The sequence below is a fragment of the Rhinoderma darwinii genome, chromosome 1, assembly GCF_050947455.1.
Source record: "Rhinoderma darwinii isolate aRhiDar2 chromosome 1, aRhiDar2.hap1, whole genome shotgun sequence".
NCBI lineage: Eukaryota > Metazoa > Chordata > Amphibia > Anura > Rhinodermatidae > Rhinoderma > Rhinoderma darwinii.
The window spans coordinates 588638383-588662564 of record NC_134687.1 but is presented as its reverse complement, the minus strand read 5'-3'; the positions used below and the strand labels follow the sequence as shown (position 1 = coordinate 588662564).

Below are 24182 nucleotides of genomic sequence, written 5' to 3'. Positions count from 1 at the left end.
AGAAATTCATACTTACCGGCCGTTGTCTTGGTGACGCGTCCCTCCTTCGGCATCCAGCCCGACCTCCCTGGATGACGCGCCAGTCCATGTGACCGCTGCAGCCTGTGCTTGGCCTGTGATTGGCTGCAGCCGTCACTTACACTGAAACGTCATCCTGGGAGGCCGGACTGGAGACAGAAACAGGGAGTTCTCGGTAAGTACGAACTTCATTTTTTTTTACAGATACATGTATATTGGGATCGGTAGTCACTGTCCCGGGTGCAGAAACAGTTACTGCCGATCGCTTAACTCTTTCAGCACCCTGGACAGTGACTATTTACTGACGTCTCCTAGCAACGCTCCCGTCATTACGGGAGCCCCATTGACTTCCTCAGTCTGGCTGTAGACCTAGAAATACATAGGTCCAGCCAGAATGAAGAAATGTCAAGTTAAAAAAGCAAGACGCATCCGCAGCACACATGACATGTGCATGACAGCTGCGGACTTCATTGCGGAACTTTGAATCTCCATTGAAGTCAATGGAGAAATTCCGCCATGAGTCCGCCACTGCTCCGCAACAGACAGAGCATGCTGCGGACACCAAATTCCGCTCCGCAGCGGAATTGTACGCATCGTGTAAACGAACACTGCTAAATTAAAGTGAAAGTCAATGGAGAAACGGCTCCGCTGCGGAATAACGCTGCGGAGTGTCCGCAGCGGAATTTAAGTGAAATTCCGCCATGTGTGAACCCGCCCTTAATCATCTTCTAAGTTACCAACAAGAACTCCCAGAAAAGTCTCGCTGTTGAAAAAAACCAAAAACATGTCCTGATTAGTTTAACATTTGCCAAGGAAGACATTGACTGGCCCAAAGAGAAATGGCGCAATATTTTGTGGACTGATGAAAGCAAAATTGTACTTTTTGGGTGTAGTGGCCGCAGACAGTATGTCAGAAGACCCCCAAGCACTGAATTCAAGCCGCTGTACACAGTGAAGACAGTAAAGCATGCTGCTGCAAAAACCATGATATGGGGATGTTTCTCATACCAGGGTGTTGGGCATATTTATCGCAAAAAGGATCATGAATCAGTCGACTACGCTATTGCTTCTGGCAAAACCACTGACCCGGTGCCCAAAAGAGACAAACGTAAACCAGGGGCACCGGCTCTGTCACCCTTGAAATCAATGGTGATGCAGACGGAAATCTCTGGTTTCCGTGTGTGTCAGTTTGTGTCTGCTCAAGGTCCCGTTCTGCCGGAAACCTCAGATGGAACGCCAACGCAGATGTTAACAGAGCCTTATATATTTTTTTCTTTACTTTCTGTAAAGGATGAACACAAACTGGATAAATGTTATTGTTTTGATTTGGAATTGAATGTTTAGTATTTCCAGTGTATTTGCATTTAGGAAAATAAAAGTTATTATAATGATTTTGCGCTTCATTTGCTTTTTTAAACTCACTGCTATTTTATTTAAACACTACTGTATGTGGCTAAACGGCTAAGATCGGAGTTATCTGTGATTCCGGTAAACTGACGGCCATACAATCCAATTTCCCTACCTCACAAATTGACAATGGGAAGGGAAAAGAATGTGACTTATGAGAATAATTAAGAATTATAAAAAATGATTTTTTTTTATTATTAATGAATAGATTAAAAAATCCAATGTTGTATAGCCTTGAAAAGTGCAGATGTCCCTTATTTCTGCACTATGGATTATATGTCCGAGTATAGCATGAGCCTGTGCCTATAGGCAACAATGAAATATACCCTTGTCCCGGGGTAGGTGCGCGGTGAAATAAAGGCTGTCTAATAGAGCTGTAAACTAGACCGCACTAATACATTTATAATGTATACACTGTAATTAAAGATCGCGATGTGTATGTAATAAACGTACATTAGATGCCTGACATGCAGCCTTAGTCTCTTCACCGGGCTGTATCAAAGCCCAGCAGTGGAGAGGCCCCATCGGGTAGTGGTGGGATGCCTATCACACAGCAGCGTCGTCCGCGTTCGGACACCGGTAGAGAAACAGATGGAGAATATCGCGACAGGACTCAGCGGGCTCGCGGCTCTCGCTGTAACAGTGTACTTGCGCAGTGTGAGATGCACGTAACAGGAACCAGGAGGGTAAGTATTGAATTTGAAGCCGTCAACCTGACTTCACGGAACCGGTGTGAGCGGCAGACGTGAAGAGTGCAAATGCCTGTGAGTTTAGATAACCCACATACACGGCTTTTAAAAGGATGTGCACCTTACCTGTTTGCCGGTGAGTTTTTTTAAGAGTGTTTTTAGACGCAGAAACCGCGTTGGAAAACGCGCCAAAAAACGGACGAAAATGCCTCCCATTGATTTCAATGGGAGGCAGAGGCGTTTTTTTCCCGCGAGCAGAAAAACCGTCTTGCGGGAAAAAGAAGGGACATGCCCTATCTTCAGGCGTTTACACCTCTGACCTCCCATTGACATCAGTGGGAGGTAGAGAAAGCGTATTTCGTGGCATTTTTTGCCTGCGGCGCTCAATGGCCGCAGGCGAAAAACGCCATGTAGGCAGAGCAAAATCTGCGTCAAAATTCCAAACTGAATTTTGAGGATGATTTTCCGCCTGCAAAAATCTCTGTGTGAACCCAGCTTTACATGTGGACTTATCATTTGCATCGCATACCCTGATATCTACACTATTTTCTGCTACGGTAAGGCTGGGTTCACACACCCTATTTACGGACGTAATGCGGGGGCGTTTTTCATTTTTTTTACGTAAAAAGACGCCCGCGTCAAAGAAGTGCATGTCACTTCTTAAGACGTAATTGGAGCAGTTTTCCATCGACTCCATGGAAAAACAGCTCCAATTACGTCCGTAATGGACGCAGCGAAAAACGCATGCACATGCCATTACGGCTGAAATTCCGGAGCGGTTTTCTCCTGAAAACAGCTCCGTAATTTCAGCCGTAATGGAGGCTGCCGTGTGAACATACCCTCACTCCACACACAAAAATCTGTGACAAATCTGCAACGTCTGAAAGTTGCGCATTATTATCTGCTGCAGATTCAGTTGTCACTTTATTAGCAAAAATGGCCGCTGCCACAGAAAAGGCCAATATCGCTAAAGGCAGGAAAAACCCAAAATGACCAGACCAGTCACGATTAAACTTTGGCTGTTGCTCTATTGTCTGATTTTTTAATGGTCAGCCATTTTTGCGCTTTAGGGTTACATTAAAGTGCGAGATTTCAATGCCATTATAAAATTCCTCACAGTGTAACTCTCTCATATTCCGGTTTTTAACCAATATAAAAAAATATCCAATTATACTTCAGGTATATTACTAGTTTTCCAGATATCACTGACTGTATATTTATTCTCATATTATGATAATATAGCCTGATTCCCGCCTCTGAACCGACATTACACACGACGTCACCTGACCCACAAGAATCGTCCTCGCTGCATTACCGCGGAAGCCCCGCCCCTTTCCCTGCACGCGCGCTTCTTTGCCGCCACTCTCCAACATTACCCGGCAGTTGGCGCTGACAGTTCAACGGTCATGTGACTTTAAAGTTGCCATGGAGATGTGACGGAAAGGTAGGCGCCGACTCTGTGTCCATGGTAACCAGGAAGGTTAGACGCAAAAGCTGAAGTACCCCAGTTTACCTCAGTCCATGGCTGCATATACATTAACAAATCGGGGTGCGGTTATGCCCTCATTAATAATGACTGTGTAATTATATTATTACAAAGATAATGACAAAACCTGCAGCTGTAGTAGATAAAGAACCAGTCTCATACTGTTAAAAATCAAATATGGAGCCCGCTCAAATGCTCAGATTTGACACAGAAGACGGAAAGAAAGTTTTGCTAGGCTCACGCTTGTGGCATAATATGCGGCATATCGCAGGGTAAACTGATGCTAATATTTTCACTTTGCAATATGTCTCTGTATGGTAATAAAGTGCTGGGTAATGTATTTTTCCCTACCAGACATAATATTGACGATATATATTTAAAAAAAAAAAAAATTAACATAAAAACCACATGCTATGTTTGGATCAATTTTTGATCTGTTTAATAACATCCTAAGGGCACGTTCAGACGTGGCGGAATTGCTGTGGAATTCTGCTACGGACAGTCCGCAGTGGAAATCCGCAGCAGACTTTTTTTTCCCATTTTTTTCTATGTCTTTTTAGGTAACTTAGTGCAGTTGTTGTGGAAAATAGGCTGCATGCCTGGCCGCCAGCGGAGAAGCAGCGGATTTTCACTATGGATTTCAGACTTCGCAATGCAAAGGCTGAAATCTACGGCAAGTCCGCTGTGAAATCCGCAACGTCTGAACAAACTGTCAAATATGCAAATGTTGCTGCAGATTCATTGCGTAATTGCCGCGAATCTGCGTCTTTTTTCCAACGTCTGAACATGCCCTAAAGGATCCTATTGACTTATAATTGACAGGTTCCGTTCTGTTTTTTTTGTGGGAGACAACAGAAACCTGAGGGCCCTGACGTGGCAAATCTGCAGCAAATCCGCAGCAAAATCCACACGCAACCTTTTGGCGGTTTTTTTCTGCCATTTTTTTCCCATAGGCTTCTCTATAGGACTTCAAAAACACCAGGAAAAAAAAGCATGTACAAAATGCCACTAAATAAACAAATAAAGGCACCAAAAAATGCAAACACCATGAAACAACTAGAGAGCCCAAACTTTAAAAGATGTAATAAACACAAATAAATCATTGAAAACAGGGAAGGGTATTTATTTAGTATTTCTTTATTTTTTTTATAGCTGAAGATCCTGTTCGCATCTGTCTCAGGGGCCTTAGTCACAGATTCAGTTGTTTTTGATGGACAAAATAGCGCAAAATGCAGCGCTATTTTGTCCGGCAAAATGACGGAAACCACGATGCAACCGGATGGAACCCATTAAAGTGGATGGGTTCCGTCAGGTGCCGTTGATGTCTGCATAAGACGGATCTGGAGCTTCCAGTATCCTTGTTCTGCTCCTATGATGGAGCAGAGCAAAGGCTACCGAAACGCAGATGTGAACACAGGCTAAGGCTGGGTTCACACTGCGTTTAAAATTTAGGTTTACTGTATACGCTGGGAAAGCTCCTGGTGTATACGATAAACGTAATCATATGCCCCCATTCACACGACAGAGGTCAAAAGTGTGTACTTATAGCATATACCATAGACTCATGACCATTGAGAGGTGTAGTCAGGGCCGTCCTTAGCGGTGTGTGACCTGTGCCATTGCACAGGGTGAATCACTCCAGCAGGTGGAAGGGGGCACTGCGCTGGCTCCCTTCCCCTGCTTGTGTTTCAGAAGCGCACAGGCCTGGTTACTCAGCAGCTGCCTTTCCACTTTGATGCTTCTTCTCTTAGTGGCATCGCTACAGCTGTAGCAGCCATAGCGGCTGCTAGTGGCGACATCGGGCATGAGGGCGCCCGCACTGCCCGCCAGGACGGGGCCCCCCCCTGGCTGGCGTCGCCGCTTTAGCTGCTATGGCTTCTTCAGCGGTAGCGATGCCACATTCAATAGTGAATTGAACACTACCTCCCTGCTCTGCTATCTACTAGGCCAGTGGTTCCCAACCAAGGTGCCGCAACACCCTGGGGTGCCGTGAGAACCCTCCAGGGGTGTCGCGACACTCCTCTGAACCACGGCCGTGCCTTCTCTACTCTTCCTCACAGTGCAAAGTGCATGTGAGGAGGAAGAGGAGGAGCCCCCTTGTAGATAGCACCCCCCCCTTCCTGTACATAGCTCCAATGTAGCTCCCTGAAGGAGCGGAATCCCCCTGTGGCCGGGGATTCCGCCCCAGAACAGAGCGCTTGATGTCTCTGTCCATATATGGACAATGACATATGGGGCAACTCCTGAAGCGAAATCCCTGTCCACAGCGTTGCCGGCGTGGTAGCCGGTAATTCAGCTCCAGGAGAAGCCCCTGACGTCACTGTCCTTAAGTGACAGGCTGATGGTCATTTTAGTGAGAGTGGCGGGCTGTTGGTCAGTGCAGGCCGGCGTGATGACATCACTGGATCACGTCGGCCTACACAAGGATCCCGTCATCAGCATTGTGGAGCAGCTCCGTTCATCGTGGGAACGGAGCCTAGATGAGTAAAAATGTTTTTGTTTGGGGGCACTGTCTACAAGAAGGAGGTGGGGGCTGCATGGCACTGTCTACAAGGGGCTGTGGGGGCTGCATGGCACTGTCTACAAGGGGAACGTGGGGGGCTGTATGACGCTGTGCACGAGGGCTATTAAAGCTACTTTTTTCACTTTGACATTGGAGTGCTGCCTATCATTGGATGATAGATAGATAGATAGATAGATAGATAGATAGATAGATAGATAGATAGATAGATAGATAGATAGATAGATAGATAGATAGATAGATAGATAGATAGATTATATAGATAGATAGATATTCAGGTAGAAAAAAGCATCACTTCGCAGTAAAATGGCGGGTGCTATGCAGTCCTGACCTTGATCTAAACGGTCCTATAGATATATGCAAAAATGATCGCAGCACTCCAAAGGTTGGTTTCAAATAAAGATGTGGTTTATTATTCTATGTCCAATAAGGCTGGGTTCACACGAGCATGTTACGTCCGTAATGGACGGAACGTATTTCGGCCGCAAGTCCCGGACCGAACACACTGCAGGGAGCCGGGCTCCTAGCATCATAGTTATGTACGATGCTAGGAGTCCCTGCCTCGCTGCAGGACAACTGTCTCGTACTGTAATCATGTTTTCAGTACGGGACAGCAGTTCCATGGAGAGGCAGGGACTCCTAGCATCGTACATAACTATGATGCTAGGAGCCCGGCTCCCTGCAGTGTGTTCGGTCCGGGACTTGCGGGCGAAATACGCTCCGTCCATTACGGACGTAACATGCTCGTGTGAACCCAGCCTAACAAGCTACGTTTCAGTCCTCTCACAGGACCTTTCTCAGTCCTGTGAGAGGACTGAAACATAGCTTATTATTGGACATAGAATAATAAACCACATCTTTATTTGAAACCAACCTTTTGAGTGCTGTGATAATTTTTGCATATATAGATGATAGATAGATAGATAGATAGCTAGATAGCTAGATAGATAGATAGATAGATAGATAGATAGATAGATAGATAGATAGATAGATAGATAGATAGATAGATGATAGCTAGATAGATAGATAGATAGATAGATAGATAGATAGATAGATAGATAGATAGATAGATAGATAGATAGATGACTAGACATTAAAAAATAAACACATTGTATCCACAAATCATTATTATTTTTACTAATAACAATAGTAATAATAAAAAGTTAATAGTAGTAGTAGTAATAATAATAATAATAATAATAATAATAGTGCCAATAATAATAATAATAATAATAATAATAATAATAATAATAATAATAATAATAGTAGTGCCAATAATAATAATAGTTGGGAGAATAATAATAATAATAATAATAATAATAATAATAATAATAATAGTTGGGAGAATAATAATAATAATAATAATAATAATAATAATAATAATAATAATAATGATAATAATAGTTGGAATAATAATAATAATAATAATAATAATATTTCATGTATACGGTTCACACATGTAATATTCCATTCCATGTAGTTAGCAGTAACAGACTACATCACCTATATCCTATAATAACCTCGCTGCTATTTCAGGGATAATCTCGCTAATACATAATACAGTTGCTCCTTGCAAGTTTGGGTAACTATGGCACCGCTTTCACCCGCCTGCTGGCAGCAGCTCCCGCGGGTACTTCACGGTTATCAGTTGCCACCATCAGCCGCAGACTGGCGCTATAGTAGCCGCGGCAGTGACACTGAGCGCTAATCTCAGCTGCGGAGCACACACAGCCAGAGGCTTGTTTACACAAACAATACAGGGAATCCCTGGCAGTGACGTCACGGAGGTCCACCAATCAAGTGAAAGAATCAGCGGTTCCCGCTGCAGTAGCCGCCCCTGGCTCTGTACCTAACAGAACTTCCAGACTAGAGGGATTTCCTCGCCGTGATGTCACTCATAGAACGCTTCCACCAATCAGAGTGCGGCACAGGTGATTCCCGCTCCATCCGCCGCCCGGTCTCTACCTTTATATAGAAGAATAGTCCCCTTGGGAACATCACAGGCTACAGAGAGACAAACAAAAGGGAGAATCAGCGAGAAGTAGCACATAAAGAAAATATGGAGTGGAAGCTGGAGAGATTGGCATTCCCGAGAATTAAGACAGATGAGCATGTGATGTGGGTAAGAGTCTTAGACCCTTCTTATTAGAGGAGGCTTCCCTATGGGTATCAGGGGGTTTGGGATGAGAAGCAATGATGTTGTTTGTTTTCTCAGGAAAGTATTATGAAGACTCTTGGAAAAGACTTCAGATGGAGCAAGAAACCGAGTTTACAGAAAATAAATAAGGTCAGTGCAGCGCAATGGTCACCTGTAAAGATAATGGGGGTCTTCTCATGCCTGATGTTGACATCTGGACATCCTTCTTTTCTCAAATGATGTCTGATGAGGACTGTCACATACTTAGGGTCACATGTCTTCATTTAGTTTTTAAAGAATATGTCCTCCTGTCTAAACATTAGACAGGTTACAAAAAGTTGAGTAACTTTGTTAATACAATGTATTACTTATGTTGTACTGATCCTGTGTTACAGCTGGTATTACTCCCATACTCCTGAGCTGCATTCACAATTCTGCAAGCTTCAGAGCTGAAATCTCACATCATTCCTTACTTTGTCGATTTCTGCAATTAGTTTGTTATGTTTTTTTTTTTTGCCTTCTGGAAGTGCAGTCTACACAAGGCATATAACCGTAACTGCCGCCTGTATTATAAGGTAAGGAATGTATCTGACAACAAGCTTGCTGACTGTTTCCAATAACGACCAGCAGACTTGTAAATGCGTCTCTGGACTATAGGACAGACTGTAAATCAGGATCAGTACCAGATCTATATATTAGCTGTAAAATGATGTTCAAAGGTGGACAAACCTTTTAACTATGACGCATATCCCTGTGCCAACTTCATAAAAAGAGTATGAAACGTGTTTTTAGTTTTGTTCTGACCTGGCAGAGAAGAACTTTATAAGCTGTGCTGTTCGTTGTGTGATATATGCAAAATATAGTGTGACATTTTTGAATACATAAAAGGATCAGAAATATTCAACAGCACAGAGATACTGTAAGTCGTGAGTGCAATATATTCGGCATACATCATGAGTCATTTTGTCCATTTTTTTTTTACAAAACGAAACATTTCTTCTGACATTTGTTTTAGTTGTTTGGCTCCTATGACGTAGGAGAACAACAAGGGAAATTAACAACATAAAACTTCTAGTGGTTTACAACCTGTGGCTCCCCAGCTGAGGTGAAACTAAACGCATATTGGGAGTTGTAGTTCTATTACAGCTGGAGAGCTACAGGTTGTAGAACACAGTGCAATATTAGATTTAGTGCTAAAGCTTGGGCAAGCAGTCCAGCTTCAGAGACCAGATATACATAGCACTGGTTTTAGCTAAACTAGCCTGAGATCACATCTCTAATCTCTGGGTGCAATATTACATTTTCTCGCTGGTTTGTAGAAGGGACTGTGTATGGTGTTATGTATGATATACAATGCAGGGCACATGTACAAGGATAACAAATAGAACCCTTGCTCCCCAATAGCTAATTTCCTAAGTGAGATACACACTAGTACACAGGCTTCACAAATGACATATCCACCCTTGATCTAGTCTGTGTGAGTACTTGAGGCGCAGGAAAAGTGGTTTTATAATGATAGGTGGACCTCTCAGCAATGGAGTCCCCTCGGTTGAGCAATGATAAGATACACCAGTGAGGCAGTGCATTGCTAGCTGGCTGTTGTGATCTGATAACACAGCTGCTAGATGCCCTCCGCACTGTTATTGCTCAGAACTTCATGTGAAAGAGTAAGTGCGCCATCTTGTGGAATTTTCTGTAACTACATATATATAAATATATCCATTGTTCAGCATAAAGACACTTGTGAAAAGGATAGCCTATCAATGTGTGACTCCCGGGATCTACTGATCAGCAAAACGAGCTCAGAGTCTTACCTGTTTCAGGTAGGCAGTGTATTTTTAGCTGGCTGCTTGTTATGGCATTTAGCAGTCACTAATACCCTGCCACCAGCAACAGAGAGAATACATCACTTCTTGTACATTATTACTCAAAAAAATTGTGTGTTGTGCATTCATTGTGTGTGGAAGGAAGGCAGTGTAATGTTAGCTGGTCTCAAGTTAAATACACCGGTTAACTTGCATCTGCCCCCTTTCTACCTGCATACTCAGCCAGAGAACAGAATATATGACAGAATTTGTAACTTTTTCCGCACAGCGTATACTCATCTTCGATAGCCATCTGTTACTACAGTCATAAAGGTAAAACTCATGGAGTAAATTAAGTTCACTGTAACGAATAAGTGACGAACCGCTAAAATCAGCGTATCTGTCACAACTTTATGCTACCCCCAGAAAGGCCAGCATAAGAAGCTCCTCTTAAATACTGTGTGAACTGGTATATTTTAAGAATCGTTTTGAATTTACTACTTTAGTTTGCGCTTCATGTGTGTTGCATCTGTGGAGGTTGAAACATTTTGCAATAGTCTCACAGACAACCCAGGAAATGCAGAATAAAGCTAGTGTATTGTATGTGTGGTGATTAGGCAGTGTATTGTTAGTTAGCTGTGGTGTATACATCAGCTACTACGTACACTACCACATCAGCACATGTCATTTCACTGGATGTTTAGAATAAAGGTGGAAGTACAGGCTCAGGCTTTGTTCACATCTGCGCTAGGGTCCCGTTCCGCCGTTTCATCTGAGCTTTCCGTTTTCATCACCATTGATTTCATGGTGACGGATCTGGTGCCAATGGTTTCCGTTTGTCTCAGTTGTGCAGGGTTTCCGTCCTTTGACGGAATCAATAGCGTAGTCGACCCCTGCACAACTGAGACGAATGGAAACCATTGGCACCGGATCCGTCACCATTGAAATCAATAGTGATGAAAACGGAAACGTTTGTTTTCCGTTTGTGTCAGTCAGGGTCCCATTCCGACAGAAAGCTCAGACGGAACGGGACCCTAGCCAGATGTGAACGAAGCCTTAGCTGACCATGCAACTTCTTTGAGCATCTTCAAATTAATAAAAATTATATGTCTTTTAAGGGTATCTAAACCTAAACTATATCTAAACCTAATCTATTAAATGTCATACCTTAATTTGCTGTGCAGTTGAATATTATCTAATATTGTGCCCTGTTATCAGTAAGTGTGGGCTGTACAGACAAAGGGATGAAAAAACATTTTACCGTTTCTATGTAGATCTAATCTAAATTCTTCTCCTCCTCCTCCATTAGTTTAGTGTTACATTCTAAATTATATTAGTTGTTGGGTTTTCTTGTCATCAGGCAAACCTGTCAGTTCCCATTTGCCTACCAAACTGGTCCCAGCGTTTGGTAGGTCTTGTAAAACTATGTGCCCAAAAAACTTTTGTTTGCTTTGTATTACAATGTTTGTCCAGATAAACGACTTTATTGCCATATGTGAATGACTCTGCAAGTGCCACTCGGGCAGTCGGTTTCCCCACAAGTGCTTCTGTTGTCACCATTTTTGCCTGCTCAGGATCGACGTTAGCACACTATGGCCACGACAATTTCATGCTCACTGAGGGGGCGGCGTTGAGCAGGCTAAAATGACAAGAACAGGAGCACTTGTGGAGAAACGGACCACCCAAGTGGCACTTACAGAGTTATTTTCATATGGCAACAAGGTAATGCAAAGCAAACTAAATGTATGTGGGCACATCGTTTTACAAGACTGACATTTTCTCTTTAAGGAGGTTTTCCCACCATAGAAAGTAATGGAACACCGCTAGGAGACTGATTCTCAGAAGAAGGGGCTTCTAGTTATGCGATGAGGCTTCTTCCTAGTCTTTCTCTGCACAGCAACGACAGACTTGTGTTGTAATTCCCTGGCTGGGTGTCTTTGTCCCTATGTTCAGCATTGGTGGGGGTCTCAGAGGACAGAATCCTACCAGTGATACTGTTATACAGGATGGGAATACCTTTTTAACACCTCCGATAATAGAGTGGGAGAGTTAATTTTCCTTACATAAGATTGCCGATGAAGCCTGCAGAATTATGAATGCCGCTCTGGAGTATAATAAAGGCTGTAACTAAGGATCAGTATAGGATAAGTATTGTAATGTATTTACAAAGTTACTTTTTACATAGACAAATTCCATATGTAAGCTGTAAATCGGTGTTTGAAGAAGAACATATGTTTTTAAGATAGAACATAGGGGTAGTAAGGATCTAACAATAAGGATTTTAACTTGTCCAAAATATTGCTATTGATGTAGATAAATAGTGTCAGTGACATATCCCCCTGGCTTTATTAAAATACCTTGGATTTTCATCTGAGCTGAGTGTTAATTTTAATTTGGGGGTTTAAAAGTTATAGAATGTTCAAATGACTATGGCCAGTGTAACCCTCATCCCAAACATCTACCAGAAGGTGTCCGGGTTTCTTCTAAGTAACATACACTATATAGTGTCTGGATAAATATTTATTATAGGGCAGGGAAACGACTTTTGTGGAGCCACTTCTGGTTTGGGATTGAGTCAGACATTGTCGGCACTTTGATATGACTGAAAAATAATGCGTAATCTAAGGTTTACGCACTGCAGTCACATCCCATACAAGTCTTTGGTAGCAGATACTTGCGCACAAGAGTAGCACAATGTTTTTTATTTTATTTTATATTGACATCTATAAGATGCAATGTAAATTGTGTAACACTCTTCCCCCATGTCTTTCTGCATTCACATGAATGCGTTCTATTTTCATTTTTCTGTTCCTTTATAGGAACAATAAAATGGAAGTGCCGGATCCATCACATGATGGACACCAACGGTACCCATTGACTTTAATGGGTTCTGTCGGATTTTCATCATGCTTTCCATCATTTCTGACAAAATCTGTGATGGGGGGTCCTAGTGGAGCCTCCAGTACAGATGTGAGCAGCTCTCTGAGGTAAAATGAAACCAAATAAACACTTCCAAATAAAGTAGTATTGCTCAACAATAATGATTATAACAAACAATCTTTTACATCAGGTATTCAATGTATTGGTCCTCCGAAGCACACAGCAGTAAGTGAGTGGACTGCTTGTAATATGCTGTATATTTCTACTAGGGCAGCAGATCTTGTTCACATGCAGTGGTGTTTAAATCATGTCATGTTAAGCTTGAATCACTTTATAATAATTTAGAAATACATGTTTGCTCGTCTCTTAAAATGAAGGCCATAAGATTGACACATTTTAATGTCCGTATTACAAGTGTAAGGCCGTGATTTTCAGGTCGGCCGGATGCGGAGTATCACCTGCGAGCCGGGCTCATGGCCGCAGAACACGGCCGTAATAAGACATATCCGTTCTTTCGGCGGTCCGTGCTCCTTGGAAACCACTGTCGTGTACATGGGCCCATAGAAATGAATGGGACCGCAATTCTCCTGTGGATTTTCAGGGGAATTTGCGGCCGCAAAAGCACGTTCGTGTGCATGGGGCCTAAAAGCAGGATCCCTGGCGGTCCTATTGAACCAAGCTTAGGCCTCATGAACACGACCGTATTTTTGCAGATGAATTGCGGACCCATTCATTTCTATGGGCGCATGCACATGACCGGGACCGCAAAAATTAGGACAAGTCATTATACGGTCAGGGTTTGTGGTCGGGGCTCTTTGAAATCAATGTGTGCACGGTCCGTGAATTGCAAACGGCTCGCGGATGACACTACGTGGCCGTCCGTGCCGTAATCATGGGCCGTGCACACGGCTCTGGCCATGGGCATGAGTTCTTAGATTGCCACAGTGTCTTGTATCAATAGAAATGTTAAAAAGCAGAAATAGAAAAAACGCAGCAGTCGTTCTTGATCCTAAAATGTTAGGAAGCTTTATTTCACCAAAACATTGCAACGTTTCTCTGGGACAGACCCATGCTAGGGTCGGAGTGTTGCAATGTTTTGGTAAAATAAAGCTGCTCAGCTTTTTAGGATCAAGAACGAGTGTTTTCGATTTCTGGTATTGGAGCTTAAATGGCTACGGCTCGGCACTGCTTGCACCATCTGAAAACTTTCTTCCCACATGTTGGAACATGTGATGTGCTGCTGATTTCTACACAACATTTAAATGCAACCATATTACGTCCTTCTGAAACCTACACATTTAATTTCAACACTTAGGGTATGTTCACACGGCAGCGTCCACTATGGCGGAAATTACGGAGCTGTTTTCAGGAGAAAACAGCTCCTGAATTTCAGACGTAATTGCTCGTACTCGCGTTTTTCGCGGCGGCAATTACAGACGTAATTGGTGCTGTTTTTCAATGGAGTCAATGAAAAACGGCTCCATTTACATCTCAAGAAGTGACATGCACTTCTTTGACGCGGGCGTCTTTTTACATGCTGTCTTTTGACAGTGGCGCGTAAAAAAAATGCCCGTGTGCACAGAACATCGTAACCCCATTGATTTCAATGGGCAGATGTTTGGAGCCGTATTTTCGGACGTAATTCGAGGCGTAAAACGCCCGAATTACGTCCATAAATAAGGTGTGTGAACATACCCTTAGAGCAGCATTTAGTGCAAGCAAAGCTCAATGATGTACTGTTAGACACGTTAGGGTTATATCACAATCTTTGCTGTAATTTTTTCAAAATCATGGCATAAACATTGCGGTTCTGTGGAAACATGGTCTCTGCTGCGGTATCTCGGGCACAACAGCAATGTAATTGCAATGTGTGAACACAGCCTTACCGACAACCTAAATACTCACAGATTAATAATTCACACATGTTACTGACAGATTTAAAATTTACATATGTTACCCTCAGCCTAATACTGCACACTTGTGCACACATATATACCTACACATATATATGTAGAGGGACCTTTTTACTGTTGTATTATTTGGGCATGGTGTTGACTAGTTAACATATATAGTAGGTTTAACTGCAGGTCCACGTAAAACCGCAGACCATAATCAGGTGTGTCAAATGGCAAACTGCGTTCTACCACATCCACAAAGGTGAAATTGGAAGCACCTGGGCCCGCATGCAAAATCTGTATCAGGGCCCCCTCCACCTACCATGTGTCACATAAGACTACACCAGTATTATAAATGGCAAAGAGGCCTTTAATCCCCCTGAGGCACCAGGACCCAGGTGCGACTGCTGCCTCTGTACCCCGTCTAGCTATGCTCCTGTACATTCAGTATTGGTACCATGTGCCTGACCTTTTGCTGTACAGAAAAAGTGCATTTTAAAATGTCATAATAAACCTATAACCTGCTTCCGTTGTACACACAGGTCATATCATCAACATGGCTAATAGGTTATTTGTAACAATAACCCTAAAAAGTATTTAACCCGAGCGACTGGTGGTTGTCAGGTGGACCAGTCCCACCCTGTCGGCATCTGTATATATAAATATATTAACCATATGGGTATGATACCATATGTAATTGTGACTCAGTCCTATAGGGAGCTCTTTCAGATTAACCCAAGTGTTTGCTTACAAATAATAATTTTTAGGATTTTTACATTTTGGATCATGACATATTGACATACTACTATCATCATTGTTTCATATTTTCTATCACAACCCATATTTGCTATTTCTCTGAGGCCTATGACTGGGGCATAAAAGAACATATTTGACCATGTTACAGGTACCTTATTAAAAGTCAATACATTATCATCCCCACCCCCACCCTGAAAGTGGCATATCCCATTTCTAAATAAGTACCGTACATGTTTTTGGACTGGATGTCAAGAATCTAAATCCTCAAAAAGCTGAAAAATATCAAAACCATTGGAAAAAAAATAACTAAATATCTAAAATTGAGACCCATCAATAATTCCTGTTATAAACAGTCCAGCCTGAGGTTTCTTATAACTTCAAAGATCTTCCTTTCTCTTCTTAATGATTTCTGTGACAATAGAAGCCACGTCATTTCTGATATTTTCTACAGGATCCTCAGGTTTCCAGGTTTTCACTACTTGACCTTGGTGGTTAACCAGGTATTTCCAAAAGTTCCATCTTGGTTCTTTCTTCGTTGAATCTAAATTCAAATAGATGTAATTGGTTATTCATGTAACAAAAAAGACTGTATTATTCTTGGCTTTAAAGAAGAAATAAATAATAGTATGTAACAAAATGTATTTGATCGATAATTAAAGGGCACTTCCTCCTTCTTTTTTTTTTGGACAGGCTATGTGCCTTCTGCCCTAATGCTGGGATGGTCAGTCCGACCCTGGCTTATATTGACTGTTGACTAGGGGGATTGAGGCATTTAGGACACATAGGTGTTGGTGTACACAAGTTGTCGCTGAGTATAATCACCTATTACACCATCTGAACGAGACAGAGAATATCATTCATCTGCTGCCAGCCTCTGTCTATGCAGGTTATGAGATCCAATGAAGCCACGTCTTAGAGGAATATTTTAAATAGAGTTACAATAATCTCTATTCTTTCTTATGCTGACCATACACATAAGATAACAGTAGGGCGACAATGGCAAATGTAGGAATAAAGAGGCATTGAGCATGTTGGGTTTCAACATATTCGATCCTTTGTTCCTGAGGAAATACCTGGCAGAGCCAAGCGTAGACTTTATGGAGTCGGCCAACAGCTATCTCCTGTGTATAACCAGCTTTAGGTTAGAGACTTTTTGTACGGCGATTTTCCACTTTTAACTGCAATCCGTAGATGAGCTCAATTGTAGCCAGTGGCGTAGCTGTAGAGGTCGCATCGGTCCCAATTGCGACCAGGTCCCGAAACCCCCCCGCACCACGTCTATAAAAATTTACTATAGTAACTGGGGTCTATGTAATAAAATACACGGGCCCTCTGTTACTATAGTAATTACAATAAACTTACCCTCCTCGTTCCTGAGTACAGCGGAGGTACTGGCGTCTCTTTGCGGCATTACATCCCGATACTGTACGCCGCACATGATGTCGTGACGCTGCATGGTGTCAGGACCTCCGCTGTGCCCGAAGATGAAAGTAAGTAAAACATTACCATCTGTTGGGGCACATATTTAAGCCCACCATGTGGTAGGCTTAGATACAGGGCCATCAGACAGGATCCCACAATCTGGGCCTGTATCTAAGCCTACCTTGTGGTAGACTTAGATACAGGGTCTAGCAGACGGTATCACACATGGGCCCTGTATCTAAGACTACCACATGTGTTACTAATGGGATTTTTTAGTGTTTGTATTTTTTTTTACAGGTTCGGTTGTTGGACTACTTCGGATTCGAGGACTATTTCGATGATGGCTTTTTTTTATTTCCAATAAAATGGTTAACGAGGAATGTGTGTGTGTTTTTTTTTATTTCAATAAAATATTTTATTATTATATATTAAATATATAATATATTAAATATATTTTATGTCCTTGTATTTTTTTTAAACTTTATTACTACCGCCTTAGTAATGGCCACCAGGGGTGCCAGGAAGAGACTTGGGTATGGTATTATTAGGCTGGGAAAGCCCAAAAACAGTGGGCCTTCTCACCCTAGAAATGCTAGCCTGCTGCTGCTACTTTGTATCTGGCTGGTTATGAAAAATGGGGGGGACCCAACATAAATTTAAAAGAAATAATAATAATTAGAATAAATTATGTGGGGTCACCCCCATTTTTTAACACCAGCCAGATACAACATAGCAACAGAAGGCTAGCATTACCAGGGTGGGAAGGGCCACAGTTTTTGGGCTTTCCCAGCCTAATAACACCAGCCTGCTTCCACCCCTGTGCACGACTATCACTACAGATGGTCTGGTACTGGATCGTACCTGGCTCTTACTGGCACCCCTGGTGGCGATGTGTACCGGGGTAATAATGGGGGGGGGGGGGGTTTAGCCTTTTCACCGGCTATCATTAGGGCCTGCCCTAGTAATGGACACTGTTAATCATCCAGCGGCCATGACTAAGGCGGTAGTAATAAATTTCAAAAAATATACAAGTACATAGAAAAAATATTTTAGTGAAATAAAAACCGACCACACAACCTTCGTTAACCATTTTATTGAAAATAAAAAAAACGCAGTCATTGAAGTAGTCCTGGAATCCAAGGCAGTCCAATGACCGAACCTGTAAAAAAAACCACAAACACACAAAAAAAATTACTAACACATAAAAAAGCAAAACTATTTTTATACTTACCTTTCCTTGGTCCAGCGCTGAAGCTGCAATGTTAGCGAGCTAGGCCCTATATCTAAGCCTATCATGTGATACAGTCTGCTGAGCCACTGTATCTAATCCTATCATGTGTGGTACTGTCTGCTGAGCCACTGTATCTAATCCTATCATATGTGATACTGTCTGCTGAGCCACTGCATCTAATCCTATTATATGTGATACTGTCTGCTGAGCCGCTGTATCTAAGCCTATCATGTGTGATACAGTCTGCTGAGCCACTGTATCTAATACCATCGTGTGATACTATCTTCTGAGCCACTGTATCTAATCCTATCCATAGCTATAGGGTCGTAGTGCAATAGATATGTTGTCTCCTATATATATATCCAAAGAAAATCTTGCAGCACTCCAATGAGAAATGTTAGGAAATGTGGTTTATTAATCCAACACGGCAAGGTGAAACGTTTCAGTCCAACATAAGGATCTTTTTCATTCACAGTGATACATACATCCAGAGTGGTCTAAAGATATATATGGCTTGAAAAATATCCCATTAAGCTGGATCGAAAGGTTGCCTGCCTGTGGGGTGATTAAACACATCACCGTTTTCATCCACTACTTTGGAGTGCTGCCTCAATTTTTTCGGCTGCTGTATTTCTGAGGGCTCCTAGCCTGAGCCTAGGAGGATTTGCACCCACCACTGGAGCTGTGCTGCTTTTATGTGAAATCTGTGTGCCCAGCAAGTAATCTCGATCCTGGGGACTGTATCAATACACAAAGAAAATCTTGCAGCACTCCGGTTATGAAGTATAGAAAATGTGGTTTATTCAGGCAACATCAAATAGTGCAACGTTTCAATCCCACATTGTGATCTTTCTCAAGCATGCTTGAAAAAGATCCCAAATGCGGCATTGAAATGTTACACTATTCGATGTTGCCTGAATAAATCACATTTTCTATACTTCATAACCGGAGTGCTGCAAGATTTTCTTTGTGTGTGTTTGTGTATATATATAAATATACACACACAAGGCAAATAGAGGACAAACACAGCACTCCAAACAAGCTGGACATCAGGCCATGGGCATGCTGATCCAAGGGCATGTTCACATCACGTTTTTCCACTTCCGTTGAAGGTATACGTCGGAAGATGTGCTTTTAGGGACTTTGGGATGCCGGAATCCCCGACCAGAGCGTCAGTAATGCTCTAGCTGGGGATTCCGCTCCGAGAGGGAGGCCCTGATGTCACTGTTCATATATCTAGTCCCGGAGGCCTCCGCCAGAGCGCTACCGATACTCTGGCCGGGGACTCCGTAGTTGAAAGCCCCTGACATCAGTGACATTAGGAACTTCCCCGGTGCCGGATTTCCCGGGCCAAGTGCTACCTTATGGTCTTCCTGGGGATTCTAACCCTGGGAAAGCTCCCCAAAGTATATGTTTAACGTTTACCTATGATGGATGCCATACAGCGGCATCCATCACACATAGGCTCCTATGTAAAAAAAAATGTATACGTTATAGGTTTTTTGCGGGATACCTCAGGATGGAATAGCGTGGTATACTAAATTATTCCATCCTCAAAAAAAAGGTATACCGACATATACCAGGCCGACGGAGGCCTAATGGACTCTCTTGTGGACTCCATCAGGCTCATGGAGCCCTTAGACACGTTTAGCGTGTATGTAGGGAGCTTACCCAATGTGCATGCTAAACGTAGGGCCAAAACGTGATGTGAACAGGGCCTTAGATAGATTCCGTTGAACTGTAGATAGTCCGAGCCTTAAAATGTATTAAGGCCTTATGAAAGCGACTTTCGGCCTCAATTACATCAGGGTTTTAGCTTTGTTTTGTATTTACATGTATTGTATTAAAGAATGGAAAGGGACAACAAACCCATCAGTGGATTCCATTAGTATCAATGAGTTTTGCTACAAACTAGAAGGCTGGGTTCACACGTGGCGGAATTTCACTTAAATTCCGCTGCGGACACTCCGCAGCGTTAATCCGCAGCGGAGCCGTTTGTCCATTGACTTCCACTTTAATTTAGCAGTGTTCGTTTAGACGATGCGTAAAATTCCGCTGCGGAGCATAGGCTGCGGAGCGGAATTTGGTGTCCGCAGCATGCTCTGTCTGTTGCGGAGCAGTGGCGGACTCATGGCGGAATTTCTCCATTGACTTCAATGGAGATTCTAATTTCCGCAATGAAGTCCGCAGCTGTCATGCACATGTTATGTGTGCTGCGGATGCGTCTTGCTTTTTTAACTTGACATTTCTTCATTCTGGCTGGACCTATGTATTTCTAGGTCTACAGCCAGACTGAGGAAGTCAATGGGGCTCCCGTAATGACGGGAGCGTTGCTAGGAGACGTCTGTAAATAGTCACTGTCCAGGGTGCTGAAAGAGTTAAGCGATCGGCAGTAACTGTTTCTGCACCCGGGACAGTGACTACCGATCACAATATACAGCAACCTGTAAAAAAATAGAAGTTCATACTTACCGAGAACTCCCTGCTTCTGTCTCCAGTCCGGCCTCCCAGGATGACGTTTCAGTCTAAGTGACGGCTGCAGCCAATCACAGGCCAAGCACAGGCTTCAGCGGTCACATGGACTGGCGCGTCATCCAGGGACGTCGGGCTGGATGCCGAAAGAGGGACGCGTCACCAAGACAACGGCCGGTAAGTATGAAATTCGTTTACTTTCACTAGGGAAAGTGCTGTCCCTTCTCTCTATCCTGCACTGATAGGGAGAAGGGAAGCACTTTTCCCGCAGTCCGCAGCAGCTAGTCCGCATCAATTTTCTGCACATTTTGGGCAGATCCGCAGCCGTAATCCGCAACCCGGATTAGGTGCGGCATTGATGCGGACAGTTGCGGAGGAAATCCGCCACGTGTGGCCATGCCCGAACTGTGTCAGCCATTGTGTTGGATATATGTAGTTAGAATGTTTTGCAACTTTTTCAAGTACACAAAAATGCAGCAAGTGTAAGAAAAAGCTGGTGTAAGTGCTCTCATAAATGACATTCCCCATTATCCAGTGTCTGGGACAGTTACTCACGCAAAAACTTACATCTAGCTGCCTATTGTAACTTTGTCCATAAATGGTGATCTCAGGTATAGTAGCTAGAATAAAAATACTCAGAGGTCACCCGTGCATTCCCAGTCCATGAATGTACCTATTGCTTCACTATCTGCAGTCCCTGAGATCAGCACTAGATTATATTTAAACAGTGTATACAACTCTTGTACCTTAGGACTTATGCACAAAGCCATACTACAAATCCGCGTTGCAGACCCATAAGATGACTGCGGTGACCTGTGGGCTCATACTGTACATCAATGTGCCTTCATAGGCTTATTTAGAGGTTTTTTTTTTTTTTTTAATGATTCCATGCCATTGCATTCAATATTGCAGAGATGTTCTCCTCTAGAAGCACTGCTTCTAAGAAAAAATATGATGGCACCTTAGAGCGGCACATGGAGTGCCTCTGGCTCTATAATAGGGACTCCGCATGAAGCGAAACAAATTCTGTTCACATGACTTTTCCTATTTCATGAGTCATTACTCACTCCCAAGTAAAAGCATTTCCCAGTGGACTTATAATAAAATAAATAACTAAATGAAAGCCATAGAAAACGGAGACCCCACTGTGCTATACACTTACCTACAAGGAACCGGAATGCAGGTTCTGCTTCAGAGCCCAGAATCTTAATTTTGTTGAATATAGGGAACGTCACTCCATAGTTTCCTTTAGCAAAGGCTTCAATTTCACGATTCGAATTTGGCTCAGAATCTCCAAATTGATTGCAGGGGAAAGCGAGGACATTGAAGTGGGACGGCCCAAACTCCCTCTGTAATTCCTGTAGCGCTCTGTAGTTTGCATCTGTGTGCTGACAGTTGCTCGCCACGTTTACAACCAGAGACGCCTGCAGGAGAAACGAGAGCAGAAATATATTGTGATAGCCACATGGACTATATACACCTCACACATCATCGGTACTCTATGTGATCTATGAATTGCTGCAGGGAAATACCACTCAGCTTTAGCTTCTCACTAGTCCATTGTTTGTGTCACATGCATTATGAAACTTATTTTCTCAACATGCAATCATATAGTTTGATCATAAAGGTTTGTATAGTACAGATCCACAATACGGCTTCCATAGCAGGACTTATACTGTAGTTAACTAAAACTACAACCCCCAACTTGACTGGCCAGACATAAATCATTCTGTAGCAGACAGATCCAGATGAGGGTTAACACTCTCCAAATAATGACAACAGGTTAACTACCTCCAAAAACAAAATGTAACATTACATCACCAGGTATAAACATAAATATATATAGTATATACATAAGTCTGATACATGCAGAGTCTATGAGCTTTATTTACCTTGCCTCTGTATTTGCTCAGTGATACCGTCCTCCACTTGGAGTCTTGCACTTCATAAGAATAGAAGTCTTTCGCTCTGGGTTTGAAGAATTTGAACTGTAAAATAAATAAAGCGGCCGTGCATACAACCATAGAGAAAAAAACAAGAAAAACTTTAGCCTTTGGAGAAGAGCATTTTAAGGGGTAAGGAGAAGGCAGAGTCTCCATTTTGGATATTTTGCAGGGAGGTTTCAGCATGTCTCGGGAATGTAGCTTGGGGAGGAGCGCAGTCTGTAACTGGAAACCAGATGCTTTCTCAGCCTACTGGAAGATACAGAGGAGGATCTGAAGCTGAGCATATTCAGAGAAATTCCCTGGGGGGGGGGGATATGCCAGTGAGTCGCTTGTAAAGCACCCCAATTTTAGCAGTGCCATTGAAACTGAAGGCATCTGTTGCCCTGTAGGGAAGCCTGTCGTACATGTACTTTATGTTATTTTTAGCAAATAACTGGCCTAATTAAATGATACATTTGTCACAATATATTGACTTTATTATAAAGTATAAATAGACAATTATCTCGTGATAGGGGTCCGGCGCTTTAAATGTAATACTTCTCACATACATATGCTTATAGCATGTAAGGCTATATTCACACGACAGTGAAAAAATAAACGGCCGTTAAAAACAGATCAACTGTAAGTTTTTCATGACCGTTTAGCTTCAGTGTGTTTCCAAGCTTTCATCCATTTCCCGGCCGTCTGACTATTCTTAACGGCTGTTTGTTATCCGTTTTTCACGGAGGTTGAAAAACAGATTAATTTAATTTGTCAGGGTTTTTTTGGTCTCTACCCCCTGAAAACACTAGTGTCCATGTAGATAGTGCCACAATGCCCCTGTAGATATTGCCACAGTGCTCACTGTAGATAATGCCCACATAGATAGTGCCACAGTGCCCAATGTAGGTAGTGCCCACATATAAAGTGCCAGTCTCCACATACCGTATAGTGCCACAGTGCCCATGTAGATAGTGACACACAACCCCCCACGTAGATAGCGCAATGTCTTCCCCTTGGAGCATAATCCTCCACTCTGGCCAGGGAATCTCGCATTACAAAGCCTCTAACGTCACTGTCCATATATGGACAGTGACGTCATGGGATCCCTCTGGGAGCAGAATCCCTGGATAGAGCATTTCCGTCGCATTGGCCGGGGATTAGTGCATTACAAAGCGCAAAAGACCTATATAAACTGATTATTGCATTTTTTTGGTGGGCTTGATAGTGCTGTTTTGTTTTTTTCCAATTTTTACACACATAGTAAGGCTTCATTCACATCTGCGTCGGGCTTCCATTCGTGGGTTCCGTTAGACCTTTCCGTCAGTGGAACCCATGAACGGAAACCAAATGGAAACCATAGCTTTCCGTTTGCATTACCATTAATTTCAATGGTAATGCTTCTGTTGCAAATGGTTTCCGTTTGTCACTGTTATACGTAACTAATCATGGGCAGCCCTACTTGCTGGGCCACATAGAAGCTGCTATACATTCTACCCTGGTAGTTACTTTCTCCTCTTTTCAGGCACTGCAATATC

At 42.8% G+C, this 24182-nt stretch overlaps 2 protein-coding genes across 2 annotated transcripts in view; one reads left to right on the top strand and one right to left on the bottom strand.

The window, feature by feature from the left end:
* Nucleotides 1–7692: 7692 nt before the first annotated feature.
* The window catches only part of CDC20B (cell division cycle 20B), a 54242-nt gene continuing 37752 nt past the window's right edge, over nt 7693–24182 (top strand). Inside the window, exons 1-2 of the mRNA XM_075854927.1 lie at nt 7693–8243; nt 8337–8408. Coding sequence (XP_075711042.1) covers nt 8181–8243; nt 8337–8408 — 135 coding nt within the window. The 5' untranslated portion in view covers nt 7693–8180. The remainder of the gene's footprint in view (nt 8244–8336; nt 8409–24182) is intronic.
* On the bottom strand, nt 14698–22888 carry GPX8 (glutathione peroxidase 8 (putative)). Its single transcript, XM_075854926.1, has 3 exons — nt 22612–22888; nt 21882–22143; nt 14698–16135 (listed from the first exon to the last, which is right to left on the bottom strand). The coding sequence occupies exons 1-3, from the start codon at nt 22846–22848 to the stop codon at nt 15972–15974; spliced, it is 663 nt and encodes a 220-aa protein (XP_075711041.1). The 5' UTR covers nt 22849–22888; the 3' UTR covers nt 14698–15971.